This window comes from Schistocerca cancellata, chromosome 2 (genome assembly GCF_023864275.1).
Source record: "Schistocerca cancellata isolate TAMUIC-IGC-003103 chromosome 2, iqSchCanc2.1, whole genome shotgun sequence".
Classification (NCBI taxonomy): domain Eukaryota; kingdom Metazoa; phylum Arthropoda; class Insecta; order Orthoptera; family Acrididae; genus Schistocerca; species Schistocerca cancellata.
The window spans coordinates 858,616,610-858,641,060 of NC_064627.1; the positions used below are offsets into that span (position 1 = coordinate 858,616,610).

The 24,451-nt window shown below is 47.0% G+C and overlaps 1 protein-coding gene and 1 pseudogene across 1 annotated transcript in view; one reads left to right on the plus strand and one right to left on the minus strand.

Moving 5' to 3' along the window:
- The first annotated feature begins 4,446 nt into the window (after nucleotides 1-4,446).
- The window catches only part of LOC126159383 (uncharacterized), a 100,217-nt gene continuing 80,212 nt past the window's right edge, over nucleotides 4,447-24,451 (plus strand). The window contains exons 1-3 of the mRNA XM_049916511.1: nucleotides 4,447-4,493; nucleotides 12,767-13,151; nucleotides 23,422-23,527. Of these exons, the coding sequence (XP_049772468.1) occupies nucleotides 4,447-4,493; nucleotides 12,767-13,151; nucleotides 23,422-23,527 (538 nt within the window). The remainder of the gene's footprint in view (nucleotides 4,494-12,766; nucleotides 13,152-23,421; nucleotides 23,528-24,451) is intronic.
- LOC126163625 (5S ribosomal RNA) lies at nucleotides 21,994-22,111 on the minus strand (annotated as a pseudogene).

Sequence of the window (24,451 nt, forward strand, 5' to 3'; positions counted from 1 at the left end):
CTCTGCCGGCCGCGGTGGTCTAGCGGTTCTAGGCGCTCAGTCCGGAACCGGGGGACTGCTACGGTCGCAGGTTCGAATCCTGCCTCGGGCATGGATGTGTGTGATGTCCTTAGATTAGTTAGGTTTAGGTCAGTGTGCGATTTGCAGGGGGGGGGGATGGGGGGATTTCCCCCCTCTGCGTCAGACCATCCCCTCCTCTGGTTTTAGTTTATGCATCCCAACCTCGGATGTTTATTTCCCACGCACTGGAGTAAGACTTTACATATAATTTAAATTTGCGTAGCCGAACACTGAAAGTTTTTAATACAGTCTTACTATTAATATGTTTGGTTATTAATTTTGAAGAAGTGTTATGTAGTAGGTAAGCATTTCAAAATATTTAGAACTAAATGACAAGACGACGCACGCCACATTTCCGTAGCATGCCACAATGTTGCAAGGCGTCTCTCCAGCGTAAACGAGGCTTTAGACCCATGTCTGTATTGTATGGTGGATGTGATGTGTCGCGTACGAAACTAAAACCTGCAATCAGATCCAAACGTCGTGGAAAACTGTGAAGAGGTGTCATCCTGCAGCAAGATAACGCTCGCCCACATTCTGCCAAACGGACAGCCGACGCAATAAAGGAGTTGAGATTCGAGTTGCTGGAACATCCACCATACAGTCCAGACCTGGCTCCAAGAGATTTTCACATGTTTGGACCCTTAACGAAAGCACTACAGGGAAGAAGATTTGAAAGTGATGAAGACGTCATTGCTGCGGTGCAAAACTGGTTACAGATGCAACCGATAAACGTATTTTCTGATGAATTAAAAAAAAATCTCGTAAAACGTCGGGAAAACTGCATTGAAGTCGACGGATGTTAACGTAGAAAAATAACGCATGTTTCAGTTTTCTATCATCGGAATAAGTACAACTTTTCACAAATGTACATTTACTTTTTGAATTCCCCTCGTATACCTGTATGTAGATGATTTTGTAAATAAGCTTTACCTATAATGTACTTTTAAAGATATAACAAGGGATGGCTTTTCTGATAGTGCATACGCGTGAATAGTGAGTTTCGGCATTAACATCTATTTATAACCATTTATAACCATGGGTAACGCCACGGCCCAAGCTAGTAACATATATAATTATACTAACCCCCTAGGACATCCCCCCCTACTGGTAAAAGCACAAATCGCACACTGGTTTAAGTTGTTCTAAGTTCTAGGGGACTGATGACCACAGATGTTAAGTCCCATAGTGCTCAGAGCCATTTTTAGGTGGTCTCTCCGATTGTCAATTTGATTTAAGTCCGGGGTATGGGGGGGGAGGAGGGGGGGTTTGGTGGCTACGGCAGTATACGAAATATATCACCGTGCTCTTCGAACCACACATGTACGCTGCGAGCTGTGTGTGACATTGCGCTGTCCTGCTGATAGGTTCCGTCGTGCCAAGGAAAAAAAACTACTTGTGTGGTAGACGTGATCGCCAAGGATAGGTGCACAGCTGTGTTCATCCAGTTCGCCTTCCAAAATGCGAGATCGTCCAGAGAATGCCACGAAAACATTCCCCAGACCACAACGCTCCCTCCTCCTGCCCGGACACTTCCGACGATTGGTATAAGGTCATATACACCAAAAACCTTCTGTCCGATGGAGCATAAAACTTCAGTTATCTCCTGAGGCCACCTGCCGCCACTCAGTGGAAGAGTTGCAGTACTGGCGTCCAAAGTCCAGCCTTCGGTGCCGACGAACAGCCGTCAGCATGGCTGAATGAAACACGCGACTGCTGCGGAGGCCCATACACAGCAACTTTCGCCGAACGGCCGTTGAGAAGACACTGTTCGTAGCCCTTTGGCCCATATGAGCGGTCAGTTACTCGACTGTTGCATGTCCACTCATCCTCGCCCATCTCCGCAGCTGTCGTTCGCCCGTGGCGCACTACACTTGCCTCGGCGCCGGGTTTTGCATAGTGCCATTTTGCCAAGCACGGTATACTTTAACCGTGGCTGCACGTGATCTGTCTACAGAATTAGCCATTTCGACTCTTGGCCCGAAAGACAATGATCATGCCCTTTGGACGCCAGATACACTACTGGCTATTAAAATTGCTGCACCACGAAGACGCGAAATTTAACCGACAGGAAGATGATGCTGTGATATGCAAATGATTAGCTTTTCAGAGCATTCACACAAGGTTGGCGCCGGTGGCGGCACCTACAACGTGCTGACATGAGGAAAGTTTCCAACCGATTTCTCATACACAAACAGCAGTTGACCGGCGTTGCGTGGTGAAAAGTTGCTGTGATGCCTCGTGTAAGGAGGGAGAAATGCGTACCATCACGTTTGCGGTTTATCGTATCGCGACATTGCTGCTCGCGTTGGGCGAGCTCCAGTGACTGCTAGCAGAATATGGAATCGGTGGGTTCAAGAGGGTAATACGAAACGCCGTGCTGGATCCCAATGGCCTCGTATCACTAGCAGTCGAGATGACAGGCATCTTATCCGCGTGGCTGTAACGGATCGTGCAGTCACGTCTCAATCCCTGAGGCAACAGATGGGGACATTTGCAAGACGACAGCCATCTGCACGAACAGTTCAACGACGTTTGCAGCAGCATGGACTATCAGCTCGGAGACCGTGGCTGCGGTTACCCCTTTCGCTGCATCACGGACAGGAGCGCCTGCGATGGTGTACTCAACGACGAACCTTAGTGCACGAATGGCAAAACGCCATTTTTTCGGATGAATCCAGGTTCTGTTTACAGCATCATGATGGTCGCATCCGTGTTTGGCGACATTGCGGTGAACGCACATTGGAAGCGCGTATTCGTCATCGCCATACTGGCGTATCACCCGGTGTGATGGTATGGTATGGTGTGCCATTGGTTACACGTCTCGGTCACCTCTTGTTAGCAATGACGGCACTTTGAACAGTGGACGTTACATTTCAGATGTGTTACGACCCGTGGCTCTACGCTTCATTCGATCTCTGCGACACCCTACATTTCAGCAAGATAATGCACGACAGCGTGTTGCAGGTCTTGTAAGGCCTTTCTGGATACAAAAAATGTTCGACTGCTGCCCTGGCCGGCACATTCTCCAGATCTCTCACAATTGAAAACGTCTGGTCAGTGGTGGCCGAGCAAGTGGCTCTTCACAATACGCCAGTCACAACTCTTGATGAACTGTGGTATCTTGTTCAAGCTGCATGGGCAGCTGTACCTGTACACGCCATCCAAGCTCTGTTTGACTCAATGCCCAGGCGTATCAAGGCCGTTATTACGGCCAGAGGTGGCTGTACAGAGTACTGATTTCTCAGGATCTATGCACCCAAATTGCGTGAAAATGTAATCACATGTCAGTTCTAGTATAATATATTTGTCCATTGAATACCCGTGTATCATCTGCATTTCTTCTTGGTGTAGCAATTTTAATGGCGAGTAGTATAAATCGCTCAGTTTCTTTCATTGGTTGCACGTTGACATCGAACATAGGCTTTGGTCACATTAATGTTTAGTAGTGCTTCGTGGCCATGAGTGTGATTTCGCGCGTTGCTACGGAAGCTTCGAGGCACGGACGAAAGTAACTTTTCATGTTTACGGCAAGTTAATAGACGCGTGGCTATCAGGTACTTGCTTTGTATTGTATTGTATTGTATTGTATGTTGACCGGGGACCTAGAAACGACGGAGAGACTCCGTCCCCGCCGCAGCCGCAGTGGTCCACAACCCCACGACGACTACTGCAGGCCACTTCACCCCTCCGCCGACCCCACACCGAACCCAGGGTTATTGTGCGGTTCGGTTCCCAGTGGACCCCCCAGGGAACGTCTCACACTAGTCGAGTGTAGCCCCTATGTTTGCGTAGTAGAGTAATGGCGGTGTACGCGTACGTGGAGAACTTGTTTGCGCAGCAATCGCCGACATAGTGTAACTGAGGCGGAATAAGGGGAACCAGCCCGTATTCACCGAGGCAGATGGAAAACCGCCTAAAAACCATCCACAGACCGGCCGGTTCACCGGACCTCGACACAAATCCGCTGGGCGGATTCGTGCCGGGGACCATGCTCCTTCCCGCCTGGAAAGCCGTGCGTTAGACCGCACCGAGCGAGGTGGCGCATTGGTTAGACACTGGACTCGCATTCGGGAGGACGACGGTTCACTCACGCGTCCGCCCATCCTGATTTAGGTTTTCCGTGATTTCCCTAAATCGCTCTAGGCAAATGCCGGGATGGTTCCTTTCAAAGGGCACGGCCGACTTCCTTCCCCGTCCTTCCCTAATCCGATGAGACCGATGACCTCGCTGTCTGGTCTCCTTCCCCAAAACAAACAACCAACCAACCAACCGTTAGACCGCACGGCCAATCACGTACTTGCTTAATTGGGACCTCATATCGCTAGAAATAGTCATATTGTTAGGATCCCCTAATTTTGACGCCAACTGGGAGCACGAGGTGACATGGATGCAGCTCAGACTGGCAGGTTGGGCTGCGGCGTGGGTGCGGGGTCAGCACGGCGCCTTCCTATCGGCCGTCAGCAAACACGGCTATCAGCGGCGGCAGCCGACAGCCGGCAGCCGCCCATTCACCTGGGGTCACCGGCTGCTCTCTAAATAACCCGGCCCTACTCGCCGTCTGGGCGGCAGCGCCCGGCACGTCACGTGGAGACGCAGCGCCAAGTTCGGAGTGAGGACCACCGTGTCTAAAGGCTAGCAAAAGGTCTACACTGCTCTGCTGAATATTCTGGAGAATTACGCTGCAAGATATACTGAAGCCCGGGACATAATGGCAGCACTACAGAGGTATCTTGTTGGACGTTTTATGAGGTTTGCACTGTATGCTCTTCTACTTTGTGGAAAACGTTCTAAGTTCCATGTGAAACGATGTGTGGGAGAAAAGTAATGAGACTGATCTTTTTCCATCTATCAAGTCTCAATTTTTTCAAACAACAATGTTGTCCCTTTCAATCCTGCGTCCGGCCATCCTGATTTAGGTTTTCCGTGATTTCCCTAAATCGCTCCAGGCAAATGCCGGGATGGTTCCTTTCAAAGGGCACGGTCGACTTCCTTCCCCGTCCTTCCCTAATCCGATGAGACCGATGACCTCGCCATACACAGGCGGAGTCGTTCCCAGGCTTCGTAGCAGCGCTGAAAAGTTTCAGCTGGGAATCGGTGATCATAAGGCCGTTGCAGCATCCCTGAATATGGAAGTAAACGGGAATGTAAAAAAAACGGAGGAAGGTTTATCTGTTTAGCAAAAGTAATAGAAGGCAGATCTCAGACTACCTAACAGATCGAAACGAAAATTTCTGTTCCGACACTGACAATGTTGAGCGTTCATGGAAAAAGTCCAAGGCAATCGTAAAATGCGTTTTGGACATGTACGTGCCGAGTAAAACTGTGAGGGACGGGAAAACCCACCGTGGTTCAACAACAAAGTTAGGAAACTACTGCGAAAGCAAAGAGAGCTTCACTGCAAGTTTAAACGCAGCCAAAATCTCTCAGACAAACAGAAGCTAAACGATGTCAAAGTTAGCGTAAGGAGGGCTATGCGTGAAGCGTTCAGTGAATTCGAAAGTAAAATTCTATGCACCGACTTAACAGAAAATCCTAGGAAGTTCTGGTCTTACGTTAAATCAGTAAGTGGCTCGAAACAGCATATCCAGACACTCTGGGATGATGATGATGATGGCATTGAAACAGAGGATGACACACGTAAATCTGAAATACTAAACACCTTTTTCCAAAGCTGTTTCACAGAGGAAGACCTCACTGCGGTTCCTTCTCTAAATCCTCGCAGAAACGAAAAAATGGCTGACATCGAAATAAGTGTCCAAGGAATAGAAAAGCAACTGGAATCACTCAACAGAGGAAAGTCCACTGGACCTGAGGGGATACCAATTCGATTCTACACAGAGTACCAAAGAACTTGCCCCCCCCCTTCTAACAGCCGTGTACCGCAAGTCTCTAGAGGAACGGAATGTTCCAAATGATTGGAAAAGAGCACAGGTAGTCCCAGTCTTCAAGAAGGGTCGTCGAGCAGATGCGAAAAACTGTAGACCTATGTCTCTGACATCGAACTGTTGTAGAATTTTAGAACGTTTTTTGCTTGCGTATCATGTCATTTCTGGAAACCCAGAATCAACTCTGTAGGAATCAACATGGATTCCGGAAACAGCGATCGTGTGAGACCCAACTCGCTTTATTTGTTCGTGAGACCCAGAAAATATTAGATACAGGCTCCCAGGTAGATGCTATTTTCCTTGACTTCTGGAAGGCGTTCGATGCAGTTCCGCACTGTCGCCTGATAAAGTAAGAGCCTATGGAATATCAGACCAGCTGTGTGGCTGGATTGAAGAGTTTTTAGCAAACAGAAGACAGCATGTTGTTCTCAATGGAGAGACGTCTACAGACGTTAAAGTAACCTCTGGCGTACCACAGGGGAGTGTTATGGGACCATTGCTTTTCACAATATATATCTAAATGACCTAGTAGACAGTGTCGGAAATTCTATGCGGCTTTTCGCGGATGATGCTGTAGTATACAGAGAAGTTGCAGCATTACAAAATTGCAGCGAAATGCAGGAAGATCTGCAGCGGATAGGCACCTGGTGCAGAGAGTGGCAACTGACCCTCAACATACACAAATGTAATGTATTGCGAATACATAGAAAGAAGGGTCCTTTATTGTATGATTACGTGATAGCGGAACAAACACTTGTAGCAGTTACTTCTGTAAAATATCTGGGAGTATGCGTGCGGAACGATTTGAAGTGGAATTATCATATAAAATTAATTGTTGGTAAGGCGGGTGCCAGGTTGAGATTCATTGGGAGAGTCCTTAGAAAATGAAGTCCATCAACAAAGGAGGTGGCTTAGAAAATACTCATCAGTGTGGGATCCGTACCAGGTCGGGTTGACAGAGGAGATAGAGAAGATCCAAAGAAGAGCGGCGCGTTTCGTCACAGGGTTATTTGGTAAGCGTGATAGCGTTACGGAGATGTTTAGCAAAATTCGAGTGGCAGACTCTGCAAGAGAGGCGCTCTGTATCGCGGTGTAGCTTGCTGTCCAGGTTTCGAGAGGGTGCGTTTCTGGATGAGGTATCGAATATATTGCTTCCCCCTTACTTATACCTCCCGAGGAGATCACGAATGTAAAATTAGAGAGATGATTCGAGAGCGCGCACGGAGGCTTCCCGGCAGTCGTTCTTCCCGCGAGCCATACGCGACTGGAACCTTTAACATGTGTGTCACATTGGACAACATTCAAAACAGAGTCCCAAAATGACATTTTTTAAGACTTTTTCAATTTCGGGTAAAAGTCACAAGGACTCAGATCAAGTGAATAGGAGAGCTGTGGAACAACAGGAATGCCTTTTAAGGTCAAAAGTCCCGTAATGGATGTGGCGGTGTGACATGGGACGTTGTCATGATGTAGCATCCACATTGTCAGCAATGTCCTGTCTTAATCCATTCGCCCTTTTTCCAGAACCTTCCGAGGACATCTTTGTGAAACACTTGGTTAACTGTTCGTCCTGGAGGAACAAATTCTTTATGCTCGGTACCCATACTGTAAAAAAAAAAGCTTTTTTTCGGTGGACGTGTGTTTCAGTATGCCACTCCTGACTGTGGTACTTCGTCTCAGGATCGTACACAAAAGTCCAGGATTCAGCACCTGTGATCACACGACTGGACAATTCGTGGTCATTGGCATTCCTCACAAGAAAATCAACGCAAACGTCTCTTCGATTGCCCATCTGTTCAGTTGTCAGATTCTTCGGTACCATTTCGGCATAAACCATGCGAATGTGCAACACTTAGGTCAAAATTTGATGTACGGTGAAAGTGTTTAACAGGCCACCCATCATCCTTATTGTTAAACGTCGGTCTGTTCTCACAAGAGCACGCACACAGTAGACTTTTCGGCGCTTTTTGAACCTGAAGGTCCCCCTGAGCAAGGTTCATCTTCATCGTGTTCTCGGCCTTCCAAAAATGATTGGCCGGCCGGAGTGGCCATGCGGTTCTAGGCGCTACAGTCTGGAACCGTGCGACCGTTACGATCGCAGCTTCGAATCCTGCATCGGGCATGGATGTGTGTGATGTTCTTAGGTTAGTTAGGTTTAATTAGTTCTAAGTCTAGGGGATTGATGACTTCAGAAGTTAAGTCGCATAGTGCTCAGAGCCAAAAATGATTTGTGCCAGGGAAAATTTGTGCTATTAGTACGGAATATTTCCCATAGGCCTGTTTTAACTTTTCAAAGGTTACACTCGCGGATTCCCCAAGTTTAACACAAAATTCCGCTGTTCCAGTTTCGTAACAAACAACAAAACACAACTTCACTCATAACGCTCTCAAACCTCACTTGATGGTTGTAACAGCTGAAATTCGGGCACAGCCTCTGGAAGGGATCGACACACAGATTTAGACAAGTATAACAAGCGTTGCCAGAATGCTCGCAGTGTTATAAATCGCAATACATTTCTCATACGCCTCGTATACCTGTCTTCTTAATGAGCCACCTGCGTCGCTTCCACGTTGCCATGCGACGTATCATTGTCTGCAGTGTCTTCGGATTCAGGCGTAGGATGGATGCTGTCGTGACTGGTGTGATTTTCCTATTCACAAATATTCTATACGTACTACACGAATATGTAATAAAAATGGGGGTTCCTATTTAAAAAAAAACGCAGTTGATATCCGTTTGACCTATGGCAGCGCCATTTAGCGGACCAACCATAGCGCCATCTGGTCTCCCCCTTCAAGCTAGACGAGATTCGTTCTTCGTAGTAGTTTCGTTTGCTGCTTATTTCGTGAGATATCTGGCCCGGTCACTATCAATGGACCACCCTGTTGCGTTTCCAAATGAGTCCCTGCCCTGGTCTGTAACATATCGTCTAACGGTACATTCCCAGTCGATGTGATCCAGGATCCCGATTGCTCCACATTCACAATATCAGTGGTGCGCTGTCGTATTTTAGTAAGTAACTGGGGTACGGACCATGTCCCGACAGGTAGTGTATAGCTCCCTTGGTCGGAAGGACGTACACTTGAGAGCCAGAACATTAGACCACCTGCTAATTAGCTTGTTTGTCCGTGTTTGGAGCGAAATACCGACCCCGATGGGTTCCATCGGATTCACATCGGGCAAATTTGGTCTCCAAGACGTCAACGTGATTTCATTATCACGCTCTTCAAACCATAGTAGGACGATTCTGCCTTAGAGATAAGGACAATTATACTGCTGAAAGATGACATTGCCGTCGGGAAAGACGTCGAGCATGAAGTAATGCACAGGGTCCGCTTGTGGCATGTTGTCGTAGATTACTACCATAGGACCCATGCAAGCGCAAGAGAATGTCTTTCATACCATAATACTGCTCCCGCAAGGCTGTGTCAGTGGTACGGTGCACATTTCGAGCCACTTTTCGCGTGGCTGACTGCGTTTGTGGAGGTGACCGTGTAGCCAAAATTGTGATTCATCCGCCCAGGTGACAGGTTTCCAGTGATCCGCGGTCCAGTCTAGCTGATACAGTATCCACTGCAATAGTAACTGACGATGCCGTTCGCTCAACGTGGTAACACGAGGGGGTTCTCTGCTGCAGAGCACAATGTTCAACAATTTGCGCTGAATGGTGTGTCCACAAAAACATGTGCGTGCACGAGCATTGTGCTCTTTCGCCAGAGGTGGCCAGAGATCGCCATCTATCCTACTTTACCGAGCGGACAAGCCTCGAACCCGACATTTTGTGAAGAGTGGTGGACGTCCAACCATTTAGTGCCGAGTGGTAGTTTGTGTCCTTTCACCTCTATCCGTAGATGCTGACGACAATAGCACGTGTACATTCGACCAGCTTCGCCGTTTTGTTCACCGGCTCTGGGTAATAGCAACCGGCCTTTTGTCACGGTCGCTTGTCTCAGTGGATGTACCCATTTGCGACCCGTATCTTCACTAGAATGATTCTCCAGCTGTCTCTGTTCAGATTAGCCGGCCGTAGTGGCCGAGCGATTCTAGGCGCTACAGTCTGGAACCGCGCGACTGCTTCGGTCGCAGGTTCGAATCCTGCCTCGGGCATAGATGTGTGTGATGTCCTAAGGTTAGTTAGGCTTAAGTAGTTCTAAGTTCTAGGGGGCTGATGACCTCCGAAGTTAAGTCCCATAGTGCTCAGAGCCATTTGAACCATTTTTTTCTGTTCAGCTTACATACTGTCCTTGCCGTTTCACGTACCCGCAACGCTATCAGGCAGCATCCAACCGCGCGGTGTTTCGGCTGATCTGTGTATGTCATTCTTCTTCTTTCTTTTATGTTGGGAAGGAACTGGTAGGTTGTCATCCCTGTATTTGCCCTGTCGCAGATTTCTTGCCATTCTCGGTCAATGCATGTGTTTATTTCTATATTCGATACCGCTCTTGCTCCCAGTATCGCCTTTATCTTATCATATTCGCGCTTTCTGAGCCAGTATTGTTCACCTCTCTGCTAAATGTAGAGGTAGGAAGCCTAGTATCAGCGGTACCGTCTCGCTCGTTATTTTACGCGCGCCTGTCAGCGCAAGTGACGTTACGTTTATGGCTCTAGGAGCCCAAATGCTCGACCCGTGGCTGACGATAGCACGTAAGACTGCACTTCTGATAACTTTTCTTATCTGTTGACCAGACTTTTATTTTCCAGCGACCTAACGCGTTTCGACTTAACGTCATTTTCAAAGGCAGCGTTACGTCAGTTATATACTGAAGAGCCAAGGAAAACGGTACACCGGCCTAATATCGTGTAGGGGCCCCGAGAGCACGTAGAAGTGCTGCAACACGACGTGGCATGCACTCGAATAATGTCTGAAGTAGTGCTGGAGGTAATTGACACCGTGAATCTTGCAGGGCTGTCCATAAATCCGTAAGAGTACGAGGGGGTGGAGATCTCTTCTGAAATGCACGTTGCAAGGCGTCCCAGATATGCTCAATAATGTTCATGTCTGGGGAGTTTGGTGGCTAGCGGAAGTGTTTAAACTCAGAAGAGTGTTCCCGGAGGCAGTTTGTAGCAATTATGGACGTATGGGGTGTCGCATTGTCTTGCTGGAATTTCCCAAGTCCATCGCAATGCACAATGGACATGAATGGATGCAGGTGATCAGAAAGGATGCATAAGTACGTGTCACCTGTCAGTGTCGTATCTAGACGTATCAGGGGTCCCGTATCACTCCAACTGCACCCACCCCACAGCATTACAGAGCCTCCACCAGCTTGAACAGTCCCCTGCTGACATGCAGGGTGCATGGATTCAAGAGGTTGTCTCCATAGCCGTATATGTCCATCCGCTCGATACAATTTGAAACGAGACTCGTCCGACCAAGCAACATGTTTCCAGTCGTCAACAGTTCAATGTCCGTGTTCACGGGTCCAGGCGAGGTGTAAACCTTTGTGTCGTACAGTCATCACAGGTACACGAGTGGTCCTTTGGCTCCGAAAGCCTATATCGATGGTGTTTCGTTGAATGGTTCGCACGCTGACCCAACATTGAAATATGCAGCATTTTTCGGAAGGGTTGCACTTCTCAGACGTTGAACGATTCTGTTCAGTCGTCGTTGGTCCCGTTGTTGCAGGAACTTTTTGCGGCCGCAGTGATGTCGGAGATTTGATGTTTTACTGGATTCCTGGTATTCACAGCACCCTCGCGAAATGGTCGTTCGGGAAAATCCCTACTTCATCGCTACCTCGGATATGCTGTGTTCCATCGCTCGTGCGCCGACTATAATGCCACGTTCAAAGGCAGTTAAATCTTGATAACCTGCCATTGTAGCAGCGGTAACCGATGAAATTGTCCGTAGATACATTGTATTAAGTCAATATTCTCGATTACGAGACAAGTGGAAATACTCGTGATTGAAAATGTTGTGACACCATGTACCTATGACCAGTTTTATAGAACTGACGTAGAACTGACGTAGAACTGACGTAGAACTGACGTAGAACTGACGTAGAACTGACGTAGAACTGACGTAGAACTGACGTAGAACTGACGTAGAGCTGACGTAGAGCTGACGTAGAGCTGACGTAGAGCTGACGTAGAGCTGACGTAGAGCTGACGTAGAGCTGACGTAGAGCTGACGTAGAGCTGACGTAGAGCTGACGTAGAGCTGACGTAGAACTGACGTAGAGCTGACGTAGAGCTGACGTAGAGCTGACGTAGAGCTGACGTAGAGCTGACGTAGAACTGCCTTTGAAAATGGCGTCAAGTCGAAACGTCTAAGGCTGTTGGAAAAAGTGTGTGGTCAAGACATAAGAAAAGTATCAGAAGTGCACACAAATGGCCGTGTCGTCTCACAGGAATTTCATGCAAATTACAAGTAAGATTGCGTTCCTAGAATGAAATTTTCACTCTACAGCGGAGTGTACGCTGATATGGAACTTCCTGGCAGATTAAAACTGTGTGCCGGACCGAGACTCGAACTCGGGACCTTTGCCTTTCGCGGGCAAGTGCTCTACCAGCTGAGCTACCCAAGCACGACTCCTGAGGGAACTGAAGCGGTGAGGACGGGGCGTGAGTGGTGCTTGGGTAGCTCAGCTGATAGAGCACTTGCCCGCGAAAGGCAAAGGTCCCGAGTTCGAGTCTCGGTCCGGCACACAGTTTTAATCTGCCAGGAAGTTTCAAGATTGCATTGTGGTACATTCTTATTGCGCTTAGTGGCAGCTGCAAACACACTCGCCCAATTGTTCTTGAAGTAACTCCTTTGCGAGACACCTGTCGCTGTTGCGTGTGTGTGCTAACGTGGCTTGTGCTGGTGTGGTTGCAGGTCGGGGCCGGAGGCGGGCGCGGGCCTGGGCGGCGGGGGCGGCGCCGGGTCGTCCGGCGTGCCGGCGCCGCTGCTGGAGGCGCCGTCCGCGCGGCCGGTGGAGCTGGTGTTCGCGGGCGTGTGGGCGGCGGCGCGGCGCGGCGGGCGGCCCGTGCTGCGCGACGTGTCGGGGCTGGCGCGGCCGGGCGAGCTGCTGGCCGTGATGGGGCCCTCCGGCTGCGGCAAGACGACGCTGCTCAACGTGCTGGCGGGCCGCGCGCAGCCCAGCGCCGGGCACGTGCGCCTCAACCGCGAGCGCCTCGACAAGCGCTGGAAGCGCCGCATCTGCTACGTGCTCCAGCAGGACGTCTTCTTCCCCGAGCTCACCCTCCGACAGACGCTCGAGGTGAGACCGCCTCGCCTCGCCTTACCTAAATAGTCAAAGTGACTAAATAAGATACGTACAGGACTGTTGTGAATGATTCATTCGTTTTCAGAGGGCCACGTTATCCAAAGTGTTACAGTCATTTTAATGTGACCATCGTTTATGTTAGACATCAACGTCCAATAACCATTCACTGACAGCAGGTGGCAGTACTAGCAGTTGAGAGTGTACGAGGGTTGTTTTTTAAGTAAGGGCCGTTCGCGCTTTTAGTCCCGTAGTTTGCGCTGACGCCGCAACAAGCCACCGCGCCACTTACCGGCATCCTTCCCGTTCACACTGATGCTATTTGCAGCTCTGTAGCTGACGTGTACGCATCGCTGTGCTACTTTATAATGTTTACGATTATTGAATCGCCCGTCGCATGTGAGGTACGGTCTGTGATACGTTTTTTGACCGCGAGAAGCCTATCAGCTGCAGAAATTCACCGTCAGTTAACAGATGTTCATGGCTTGAATGCAGTGAGTGAAGGTAAAGTGCGTCAGTGGGTTAGAGAGTTTAAAAATGGCCGTCAAAACGTCCATGACGAAGAACGCCCAGGCCGGCCCTCTGTGATCACTGATGATTTGGTGGCTGCAGTCGAAACAAAGGTTCGTGAGGACAGAAGGTTCACAATTTCCACTCTTTCTTTGGAATTTCCACAAGTTTCAAGATCGGTTTTGTACAAAATTGTGTCTGAAAACCTAAACTTTAAGAAACTGTGTTCTCGGTGGGTACCCAGACTCCTCACATAGGACCACAAAGGGAAGAGATTTGCCACTTCATTGGAATTTTGATTCCTTACGAGGAAGAAGGTGATGACATGTTGAGTCAAATTGTCACTGGAGACGAAACATGGGTATCCCATATCACTCCCGAAAGCAAGCGACAATCGATGGAATGGCGACACACGACCTCACCCGTCAAGGTCAAAGCCAAACAGACGCTGTCAAAGCGCAAGATTATGGCAACTGTGTTCTGGGACCTGCGCGGTGTTTTGCTAGTGGACTTTATGCCACGAGGAACGACAATCAACTCAGATGCCTACTGTGCAACTCTAAAGAAGCTCCGCAGAGCAATTCAAAACAAAAGGCGCGGCATGCTGACAAAAGGAGTTTTGCTCCTGCACGATAACGCTAGGCCTCACACCTCTCAAGACTCGGGATTTGATTGATTCTTTTGGTTGGGAAGTTTTGGACCATGCACCATACAGCCCCGACCTTGCTCCTAGCGATTTTCACCTTTTCTGGTACCTGAAACACCATCTTGGCGGGCAGCGCTTCAATGACGACGATGAAGTGAAAGCGGCCGTGAACTCTTGGCTGTCGGAGCAGGCGGCCGAATTCTTTGAAGAGGGAATTAAAAACTTAGTTGTACGGTATGACAAGTGCTTAAATAAACAAGGCAACTATGCAGAAAAATAGGTAAGTGTGTGTAGAATCAGAAAATAAGTTTTTTACGAAAGTATTTGTATCTTTTTTAAAAATAAAAACGGCCCCTACTTAAAAAACAACCCTGGTATCATTGTCAGCAGACGCGGAAAACAATGTAGTCGTCGTAAATGCGGAAACCGAGTGATTTGTCTGGCGTCCAAAACAAGAGAAGTCGCCTCTGGGCCAAGGGTGGAAGTATTTCCGAAACGGCTAACTTTGTGCAATGTTCATGTCCTGCCGTGGTTAAAGTATATCGTCTGTGGCAAAATGGAGCCATACAAAACCGGCATCGACTAACAGTAGACGACCGGGAGAAAGGACGGCTGCGGAGATGTCTACGGGCGAATAGAGGTGCAACTTTATAAAACAACATATTTACGCCAGTGACTGTAATTATTTATTTCACGATTGCAGTTTCGGCCTTAGGCCATTATCAAGTGAAGATGCTAAAATGTGTTAGCTCATTTTAGGTTGACGTGGCCTAGTAGCCATAACATCTTCACTTCATAATGGCCTAAGGCCGACATTGCAATCGTGAAATAAAGAAAGTGTTAGTCACTGGCGTAAATATGTCTTCTATAAAGTTCTACATGACAGTAAATCCCAGGTATAAAAAGTTAGAGGTGCAATTATTGACCATCTGACCTTCCGATACGGACGGCGGTAATCGCTGAAACTACCGTTCCCGGTTATATGGGTTTTTAACAACCAAAATTTAACCTGAGTGTTAAACCATCTCAAAGTAACCGGTTTCTGAAATAACTGATACAATTTTTTTCGTTAAATATGTAAAACAATGTCGTTATTGCAACTGGACGACGACGATGACGACGACGACGACGACGACGACGACGACGACGACGATTGCCGATATTTGCGTCGTTAGAGATTTTTATTTTGTGGACTTTGGGCCGTAGTCGAAAGCATATTAAAGTCGTTGATGTTGTGTCCGACTAATACTATCAGGGCGGCGCGAGTCATCCAGAAAACATGGAATTTTCAGGAAGTTACATTTTACCTGGAAGCATCGAAGAAATCTCAAGGAATTTCAGGAATTTTCTAAAATCTCGGGGAATTCACTCTATGATAATTTCATAGGATCGTCTTGTCATCTTCCTCCCTATAGCTGGAATGCTCAGGGTATTAATGTTGTTGTTGTTGTTAGAGAGTTTGAATAGTCAACGTAATTTATGATCAGTCTTGATGTTGCACCATTGTTTACTATGGTTCCTCTTAATGAAGACAGTATTTTCACAAAGGACTTTCAATGGGATAACAAATTCTATGAGCAAACTAAGGAGAACCCAATAGGCGCAGTTAAAGAAAACTTTCTAATGGAAAAATTTGAAGGAGGCGGTGAATAAGAAAACCTCATAGTGGTTTCAGACTGTAGAGGAAAAAAATCTCAATTTCTAAATTTTCTGAAATGATATCAATTCTAATATTCAATACAGAAAACGAGAAGTAAGACCAAATCTCATTTTTAGATGTACAGGTACTTAGAAAATCCGACTAAATTATAGTGAACAAAGCCTACACAAAGCCCTCCAGATTGATACTTTCGAACAGTTCACAATTGCCAACAGACCGCTACGGTCGCAGGTTCGAATCCTGCCTCGGGCATGGATGTGTGTGATGTCCTTAGGTTGGTTAGGTTTAAGTACTTCTAAGTTCTAGGGGACTGATGACCTCAGAAGTTGAGTCCCATAGTGCTCAGAGCCATTTGAACAATTGCCAACAACCTTCCCTAGCAGGAAAAAAGTGATCAGAACATTGGTGGATTGGGCTACAAGAACTTGTGAACCACAGTAGTAGGAGGACCAGCTCGATCATTTAAGAACTGCCTTCAGAAGAAGAGGCTACTCCGGCAAATCAAGGCTGATGTCCTCTAGCTGCCGGCTGTGACGTCACTGGTGCTCACAGCATCGCCATATACGGGCATTTCGATGTGCCAGCTTCAACGTCGCGGTCGCTGCATTCCATGTCGCACTGAGCTGCAGACCGCCGTCACCATAGAGGGCGTTCTCAGCGATTTTATTTCAATGGCTTCTTTAACTACACTGTTGCAGCAGCCGTTACTGCAATAGAGGTGTCGCCCAATTTGATCAGGTGGTCGCTTAGCTAAAGCAGATTTTTCATGGGTAGTGTAGTCCGCCCCCGGTAGCTGAATGGTCAGCGTGACAGAATGTCAGTCCTAAGGACCCGGGTTCGACTCCCGGCTGGGTCGAGATTTTCTCCGCTCAGGGACTGGGTGTTGCGATTTCCTAATCATCATCATTTCATCCCCACCAACGCACAAGTCGCCGAAGTGGTGTCAAACCGAAAGACTTGCACCCGGCGAACGGTCTACCCGACGGGAGGCCCTAGTCACACGACATTTATTTTTGGGTAGCGTAGGAGAGAAAAACTCTTATGTTCCTTCCTGCATTGTTCTACAGTGCGCGATGTTTGTCCATCGTAAGATCTGCCGCATCTGTGACTAATCTCAGTAATTGCTCGCTTTTTGACGGACGCCTGAAGATCGATTTGATTTTTTTCTCTCATCAGCAGGCAGCTTTAACACGACACGGAACCACAGAAAGGCAAAGATGCAAACTTCTTTTCGTACTCATCTGTGTTCCTAGAGGAGCTGCCTACCTTCATTTATTTGGTGGTTGTTGGGGGTTGGCCCCTTACAACCTTGTGTAGATGGCTCAGCTCGTGCCGCAGGTCATCGGAGACTGGTATCATCCTCGCATGATCTTCTGCCCTCCTCCAAAAAGCGCGGACTCACGGAGAGACTTTAGCGACTGTAATGTCGTCGGCAGAGCGATATGGCAACGGTGGAGTGAGTGGGGGAGGGGGGGGGGGGGGAACCAACATTAGGCGCAACCTAGCTCGTCCTGTGATTGGTTGCTGCTACGGAAGCGGTCCTGTAAACAACTTGTCGTTAATCACTTTGTTATTCTGACCGGGAGTCAAGAGACTACCCTCCTCGTAAATAACGTGACGCGGGTTGGAAGTGGGTTGCTTGCGCAAATTCAGCTTGTTGTGGCCGGCCATTTGAGATTCCGGTGTTCCAGAAATTAATACGGCTGATTTTCGTGCTGTGGCCGTTATGCAGCCGCTAGTCTGGAACGCCCAGCAGCAGCAGCAGCAGCCGCCACTGTCGCGCCTTTTCGCTGCCCGTCCCCCACGTGACTTTGTCCTCTGCCCCACAGGACACGACTGCGGACTGCCGGAAGAAAGTAATTGTCCTGCCATACCCAACAGTCCTCGCACAGTAAATCTGTGCACGGTTCATTTTTGACCTTCAAACGCACCTTTTTTAGGGTTCCATGCCTCAATCTGTAAAAGCAGGATCCTTAGGACCCGTCTGTCAGTTTATCAAACTGTTAAGAAACCAGCTTCTCAGACACGGGTAGACGCATCAAGTTCAAATGTAAGTCACGTATTAAAGTTATGGCCCCCTGGCGGTGTAAAAATTTTAACCTTCTATATCACTTCAGTCAAAAGATACGGCCATTTATGTCACGTATTTTGATACTCGAAAACTCGCTTATCAAAACCTATAGGGTGCCTCCCTTTGAGCTAGAATCATTAAATTTGGCAACATGGTTTCACACAAAGCAAAAAATCTGAAATAAACTAAACTGCAATCATACCACATAAAAAAATCTCTTGCCATTTGAACATACATTGCAATAATCATTCGTCGAACGTATAATAGTCGAACATTACTGGATGCAAACATAAAATGTGAGTTGTAGACATGTTTTAAAAAGTGAAAATGTTTTAATAAATGCTCTCTATCTACATATATAAACTGCTCGCTTTTTGTGTAACTACTACAGAGATTTTTATATGGCCTTCGAATTCCCGGGACTAAAATCTTGCCAGTATCGATAACGCGAAAGATTATAATCCTCTGTGCGCGAGTCGTCCTCGCACTTGGCCATTTTTTATTTTATCCATTAGAAATGGTTGGTGAAAGCATGCGACTGTAAAAGCAGTGAGATTCTTTATAAAATAACCTTCCTGAAGCAATTGTGGCACAAATGGGCAGAAGAAAAGGATAGATTGATTGAATAGAGTCGCCACATACAAATCCTGAACATTTATTCAAACACTTTTAAAATATACGATTTCAGCTACATTAATATGTCAAAACGCTACAGTAAAAACAAGGCTCGCAAATAATTTACTCTAACCTCTCAACAGCACGAAAGGAGCATAAAACTTGAAAACACGGTGCAAAAACCAAAGCTTTTTAAAATATAGCTTAATAGTTAAAAAGTAAACATACAGGGCGAACCAGAACCCGACCGACAAACTTTCACAGATGGCCTGAAACAAGAAAAAAGTTTTTAGTAAACGTTGTCTACAAAATGCATACCTTAAGACCTATTTGCACTTGTCCGCTTTTGTGTGAAATATCTCTCTTCCACTGAAGATGTGCTTATAGCTCTTCAGGTATGCACTTCAGACGCCATGGTTAGTGGACATTTTTTTCCTTTTGGTCCATTCTACCACCTGAAAGTCTGCCAATGGAGTACAGTAGTTTCGGGTTTAGATTCCAGCCGATTTTGCTCGACAGCAACCTGTTTTCAGTACCCGTGCTTCATAATTTGTGCTCAACAGTTAGTCATCCGTATCATCCGTAACTCAAAGCTTTCTCTGAAACGGTTCACTACTACACACGGGACAGAACGTGTTAACATAATCAGTTTAACGTAATCCCCTCTGGTGAGGCCGAATGGCTTAAGTAGAACAGAAACCTGTTAAAACGACGTGCGTTTAATCCTAGGTTACTAAACTGTCGTATAATTTACGATAGCAGTTGGTATCGATTCGGGTTCGCGCTAACGAAGACAGTGCTGCCAAAGCAGAGTTCCTAAACAGAGCCTTCCGAAATGCCTTTACCAAAGGAGACGAAGTAAATATTCCAGAATTCGAAGCAAGAACATCTGCAAACATGAGTAACGTAGAAGTAAATATGCTTGGAGTAGCGACGCAACTTAAATCAATAAAAGCAAGTCTTCTGGTCCAGACTGTATACCAATTAGGTTCCCTTCAGAGTATGGTGATGCATTAACTCTATACTTAACGATCATATACAACCGTTCGCTCGACGAAAGATCCGTACCCAACGACTGGAAAGTTGCAGAGGTCACACCAATATTCAAGAAAGGTAGTAGGGAGTAATCCACTAACTTACAGGCCCATATCATAAACGTCGATATGCAGCGGGGTTTTGCAACATACGTTGTGTTAGAACATTATGAATTACCTCGAACAAAATGGTCTACTGGCACACAGTCAACATGGGTTTAGAAAACAACGTTCTTGTGAAACACAATTTGCTCTTTATTCGCACGAAGTGTTGAGTGCTATTGACAAGGGATTTCAGATTGATTCCGTATTTCTGGATTTCCGGAAGGCTTTTGACACTATACCATACAAGCAGCTTGTAAAATCGCGTGCTTGTAGAATATCGTCTGTTATGTGACTGGATTTGTGATTTCCTGTCGGAGAGGTCATAGTTCGTAGTAATTGACGGAAAGTCATAGAGTAAAACAGAAGTGATTTCTGGCGTTCCCCAAGGTAGTGTTATAGGCCCATTGCTGTTCCTTATCTACATAACCGATTTGGGAGACAATCTGAGCAGCCGTCTTCCGTTTTTTGCAGATGACGCTGTCGTTTATCGATTAATAAAGTCATAAGAAGATCAAAACAAACTGCAAAACGATTTAGAAGAAATATGGGAATGGTGCGAAAAGTGGCAATTGACCCTAAATAACGAAAAGTGTGAGGTCATCCACATGAGTACTAAAAGGAATTCGCTAAACTTCGGTTACACGATAAATCAGTCTAATCTAAAAGCCGTAAATTCAACTAAATACCTAGGAATTAAAATTACGAACAGTTTAAATTGCAAGGAACACACAGAAAATGTTGTGGGGAAGGGTAAGCAAAGAGGGAGAAACGATCACCAAGATAAAATAAGGGAAACCAGATTTCGTACGGAAAGATATATGTGTTCGTTCTTTCCGCGCGCTGTACGAGATTGGAATAACAGAGAATTGTGAAGGTGGTTTGATGAACCCTCTGCCAGGCACTTAAATGTGATTTGCAGAGTTTCCATGTAGATGTAGTATGTAAAACAGGACATTTAGTACTTACTTTGTATGTGATATATATAGCACGGGAGACAGTGTAATTGTAATTAGCTAGTGGATAAACCATAAAATATGATTGTCTTTACGATAGGGTACTGACAGTGAAACATTTTCCTCCCTTTAGCCTTCTTGGGTTAATAACAACGTGTAATAAATCGATCAGTCCGCACTGGTCACTGGAAACTGATAAAAAATTTTAGCACCTCTTAACACGCAACCAAATTTACCAATGGTTCAAATAGCTCTGAGCACTATGGGACTTAACTTCTGAGGTCATCAGTCCCCTAGAACTTAGAACTACTTAAACCTAACTAACCTAAGGACATCACACACATCCACGTCCGAGGCAGGATTCGAACCTGCGACCGTAGCGGTCCCGCGGTTCCAGACTGAAGTGCCTAGAGCCGCTCGGCCACAGCGGTCGGCCCAAATTTACATTCACAGAGGCATGTCACGTGATAAATAACGGCATTACATCTAACAACAGTTCCGTTACTCTAGGCAGGCGAGGGAAGAATTAGCAGATACCGGCTGATAGTACCCGATCGAAGCACTCCCCCGTAGGCGTACGCTAAACACATTTACTTGCGAGTCTCGCAGTAAGGTTCCTTGTCCAACAAGCCGGAACTGCCCACACAACGCCAGCGTGCCACACGTTCCAACATGGAAAGACTGTACTCCGACCGACACGACACGGACCTGTCTCACTGTTGACGGCGATTGACGCTTGCACACGTCCCTTGTCAACAAGACTCTGCTCGGCTCACAGCCAAGTCGCCCCACCCCAGCACCTCCTGGAGCCCCAGCACCTCTCTCCGCCAGAAAGAGCAAAGACCGCTCTGTCCCCAGGACTCACAACGGGACATCGCCTTTTAGTCATCCGCGTTTCATCGAACTTTGTTATATGCTGTTCTTGGCCAGAAATGAAGAAGAGAGTAGTGGGAGCTCTAGATGGCTAAGACTTAAAAAGTTAAAAATAGCATTTTTGGCGCAGGTTGGGCGATCCATTAGCCATTTATATCCGCGCACTTTCTAGGCATCGATTGGCGCAATGGAAGGAGTAAACTTGGCCGCCGTGTCATCCTCAGACCACACGCGTCACCGGATGCGGATATGGAGGGGCGTGTCGTCAGCACACCGCTCTCCCGGCAGTATGAGAGTTTCCGAGACCGGAGCCGCTACTTCTCAGTTAAGCAGCTCCTCAATTTGCCTCACAAGGGCTGAGTGCACCCCGCTTGCCAACAGCGCTCGGCAGACCGGATGGTCACCCATCCAAGTGCTAGCTCAGCCCGACAGCGCTTAACTTCGGTGATCTGACGGGAACCGCTGTTACCACTGCAGCAAGGCCGTTGGCCGCAATGGAAGGGGTACCGAACGGTAATCCGCGAGTCGTTGGTTCTAGTCCCTGAGTGGAAACTTTATTATTTTCAGTTCTTACGTTACTTAACACTGCAAATAAACAGAGATTATGTTCAGTATTTTGTATTCATTAATATTTTCATAACATGATAAAAAAGGAAGGGCGAAGGAAAATTTAAGATTGTGAATGAACTTCCAGGAAGGGATTGTGAGACGTACATGAGGGCTTCGTATGTAAAATTAGATACTATTATAATTTTACATTTGACAATATACACATGATTGGGTGATATTCATCGCTGCAGATGCCGCATTTTTACAATTACATGGCTTTTTCAAAGTTTCTAATCGAAAACAAACAAGAAACTTCCTGGCAGATTAAAACTGTGTGCCGGACCGAGACTCGAACTCGGGACCTTTGCCTCCTTTCTTTCAGGAGTGCTAGTTCTGTAAGGTTGGCAGGAGAGCTTCTGTAAAGTTTGGAAGGTAGGAGACGAGATACTGGCAGAAGTAAAGCTGTGAGGACGAGTCGTGCTTGGGTAGCTCAGTGGTAGAGCACCTGCCCGCGAAAGGCAAAGGGTCCCGAGTTCGAGTCTCGGTCCGGCACACAGTTTTAATCTGCACGGAAGTTTCATATCAGCGCACACTCCGCTGCAGAGTGAAAATCTCATTCTGAAAACAAACATGGTTTACATTCATAAAAGGTTCCCTCTCGTTACACAGTTTGGCGGTAAACCACGCGTAACGCGTTATTTCACCAAATATTGGTGAGGATTGTTGATGATGTACGATGGAATGTATTTACATGCGGCCTTCTGGGGATGACATTTATTTTTCCTTTCTCGACGAAATAACACTAGTTTTGAAGCTTTCACATTAAATTCTTTGCTGACGATAAAAACAGACGTCGCAGGTTTGTACTAGCGGCTACTCTAATACTTCACTACGCCAATTCTTCTTTATCTTGAAAAATTTCGTCGTACAAGTATGGACTGGTTTGTGCTCTCCACGAATTAGTGCCATCGTTTCCTTGCACAACTGATACATTGAAAGTAATGAGGGCTATTTCCGGTACTGAATCCGTCCTCAAACTGCCCCGGCCAACAGCTATTGTCTCTGAAATTTCCAGGACATGGGACAGCACATCAGTAGCTTTTACACTTTAGCAATCGACTGCACGACTCGTTGAATTCGAAGAATTTCCGTAAATCACTTAATACTAAAGCGATGTGCAGTCCCTAATACTATCTGCATCGGTGCGAGTGGTTTCTGCAGCAGGTTTTCATCGTCGGGTGTTTGTTTCAGTTCACGGCGCGGCTGCGACTGCCGGACAGCCTGACGGACGCGCAGAAGATGCTCTACGTGGATCACATCCTCGAGGTGCTCGACCTCACCAGCTGCCAGGACACCAGTGAGTATCCCTGAGATGTGGGCGAGGCATCTGGTTTACTGCCAACAAAGTCAGTCCAACGTTCAGGACGTACTCCAACATTCAATATTACATGGTGAAATTAAGTAGTCGTTCTTAACCTGCCGCAGCTTGTGGGCTATTGGCTATGTTGCTGCCTCTGGATCACGCGGTTGTGGGTTAGATTCCCTTCCTGGTTGGGGATTTTCACTGCCCTGGGATTGGGTGTTTGTGTTGTCCGCATCATTTCATCATCATTCGTGACAGTTGTTAGATTGGACTGTAAAAATTGGGACTTTGTACGGGCGCTGATGGCCGCGCAGTTCAGCGCCCTACAAACCGATCATCATCATCATCATCATCATCATCATTATCATTATTATTATTAACCTGAAGCTATACAATCCCACCATCAAATGAAATAACACACTGAATTGATAAGGATACACGGTATTTGTTCATTGTGATGTTTACTATAATCCCACACACGTTATCAGGCGAAGTTGTGAACAACTGCGGTTACAGGGGACATAATGTAGGTCAGTTGCTTCACATATGCCCTTGAATCTGACTGTCTGCTGAATGTTGTTTATATTTGTTCGTCATCGCACTTGAATCTAGTTTGACTAGAGCCCCCCCCCCCCCCCTGCCGTCTCCTTCCTGAAAGCCATACAGCCATACTGCCATTGACTGGATTTTGAGCAGTGTGTGATAATTCACTTTGTTACGGAATCAATACATAATGGGTGTTCGGAAATTCCCGTTATAAACTTGGAGGACTTGCAGAGGAAGGGAGATGAGTACTAGTTGCTAGGGCTGTTGACAAAATATCAATGTGGTGGTGGTGGTGGTGGTGGTGGTGGTGGTGGTGGTGGTGGTGTGTGTGTGTGGGGGGGGGGGGGGGGGGATCGTATTTCTTCACCTATA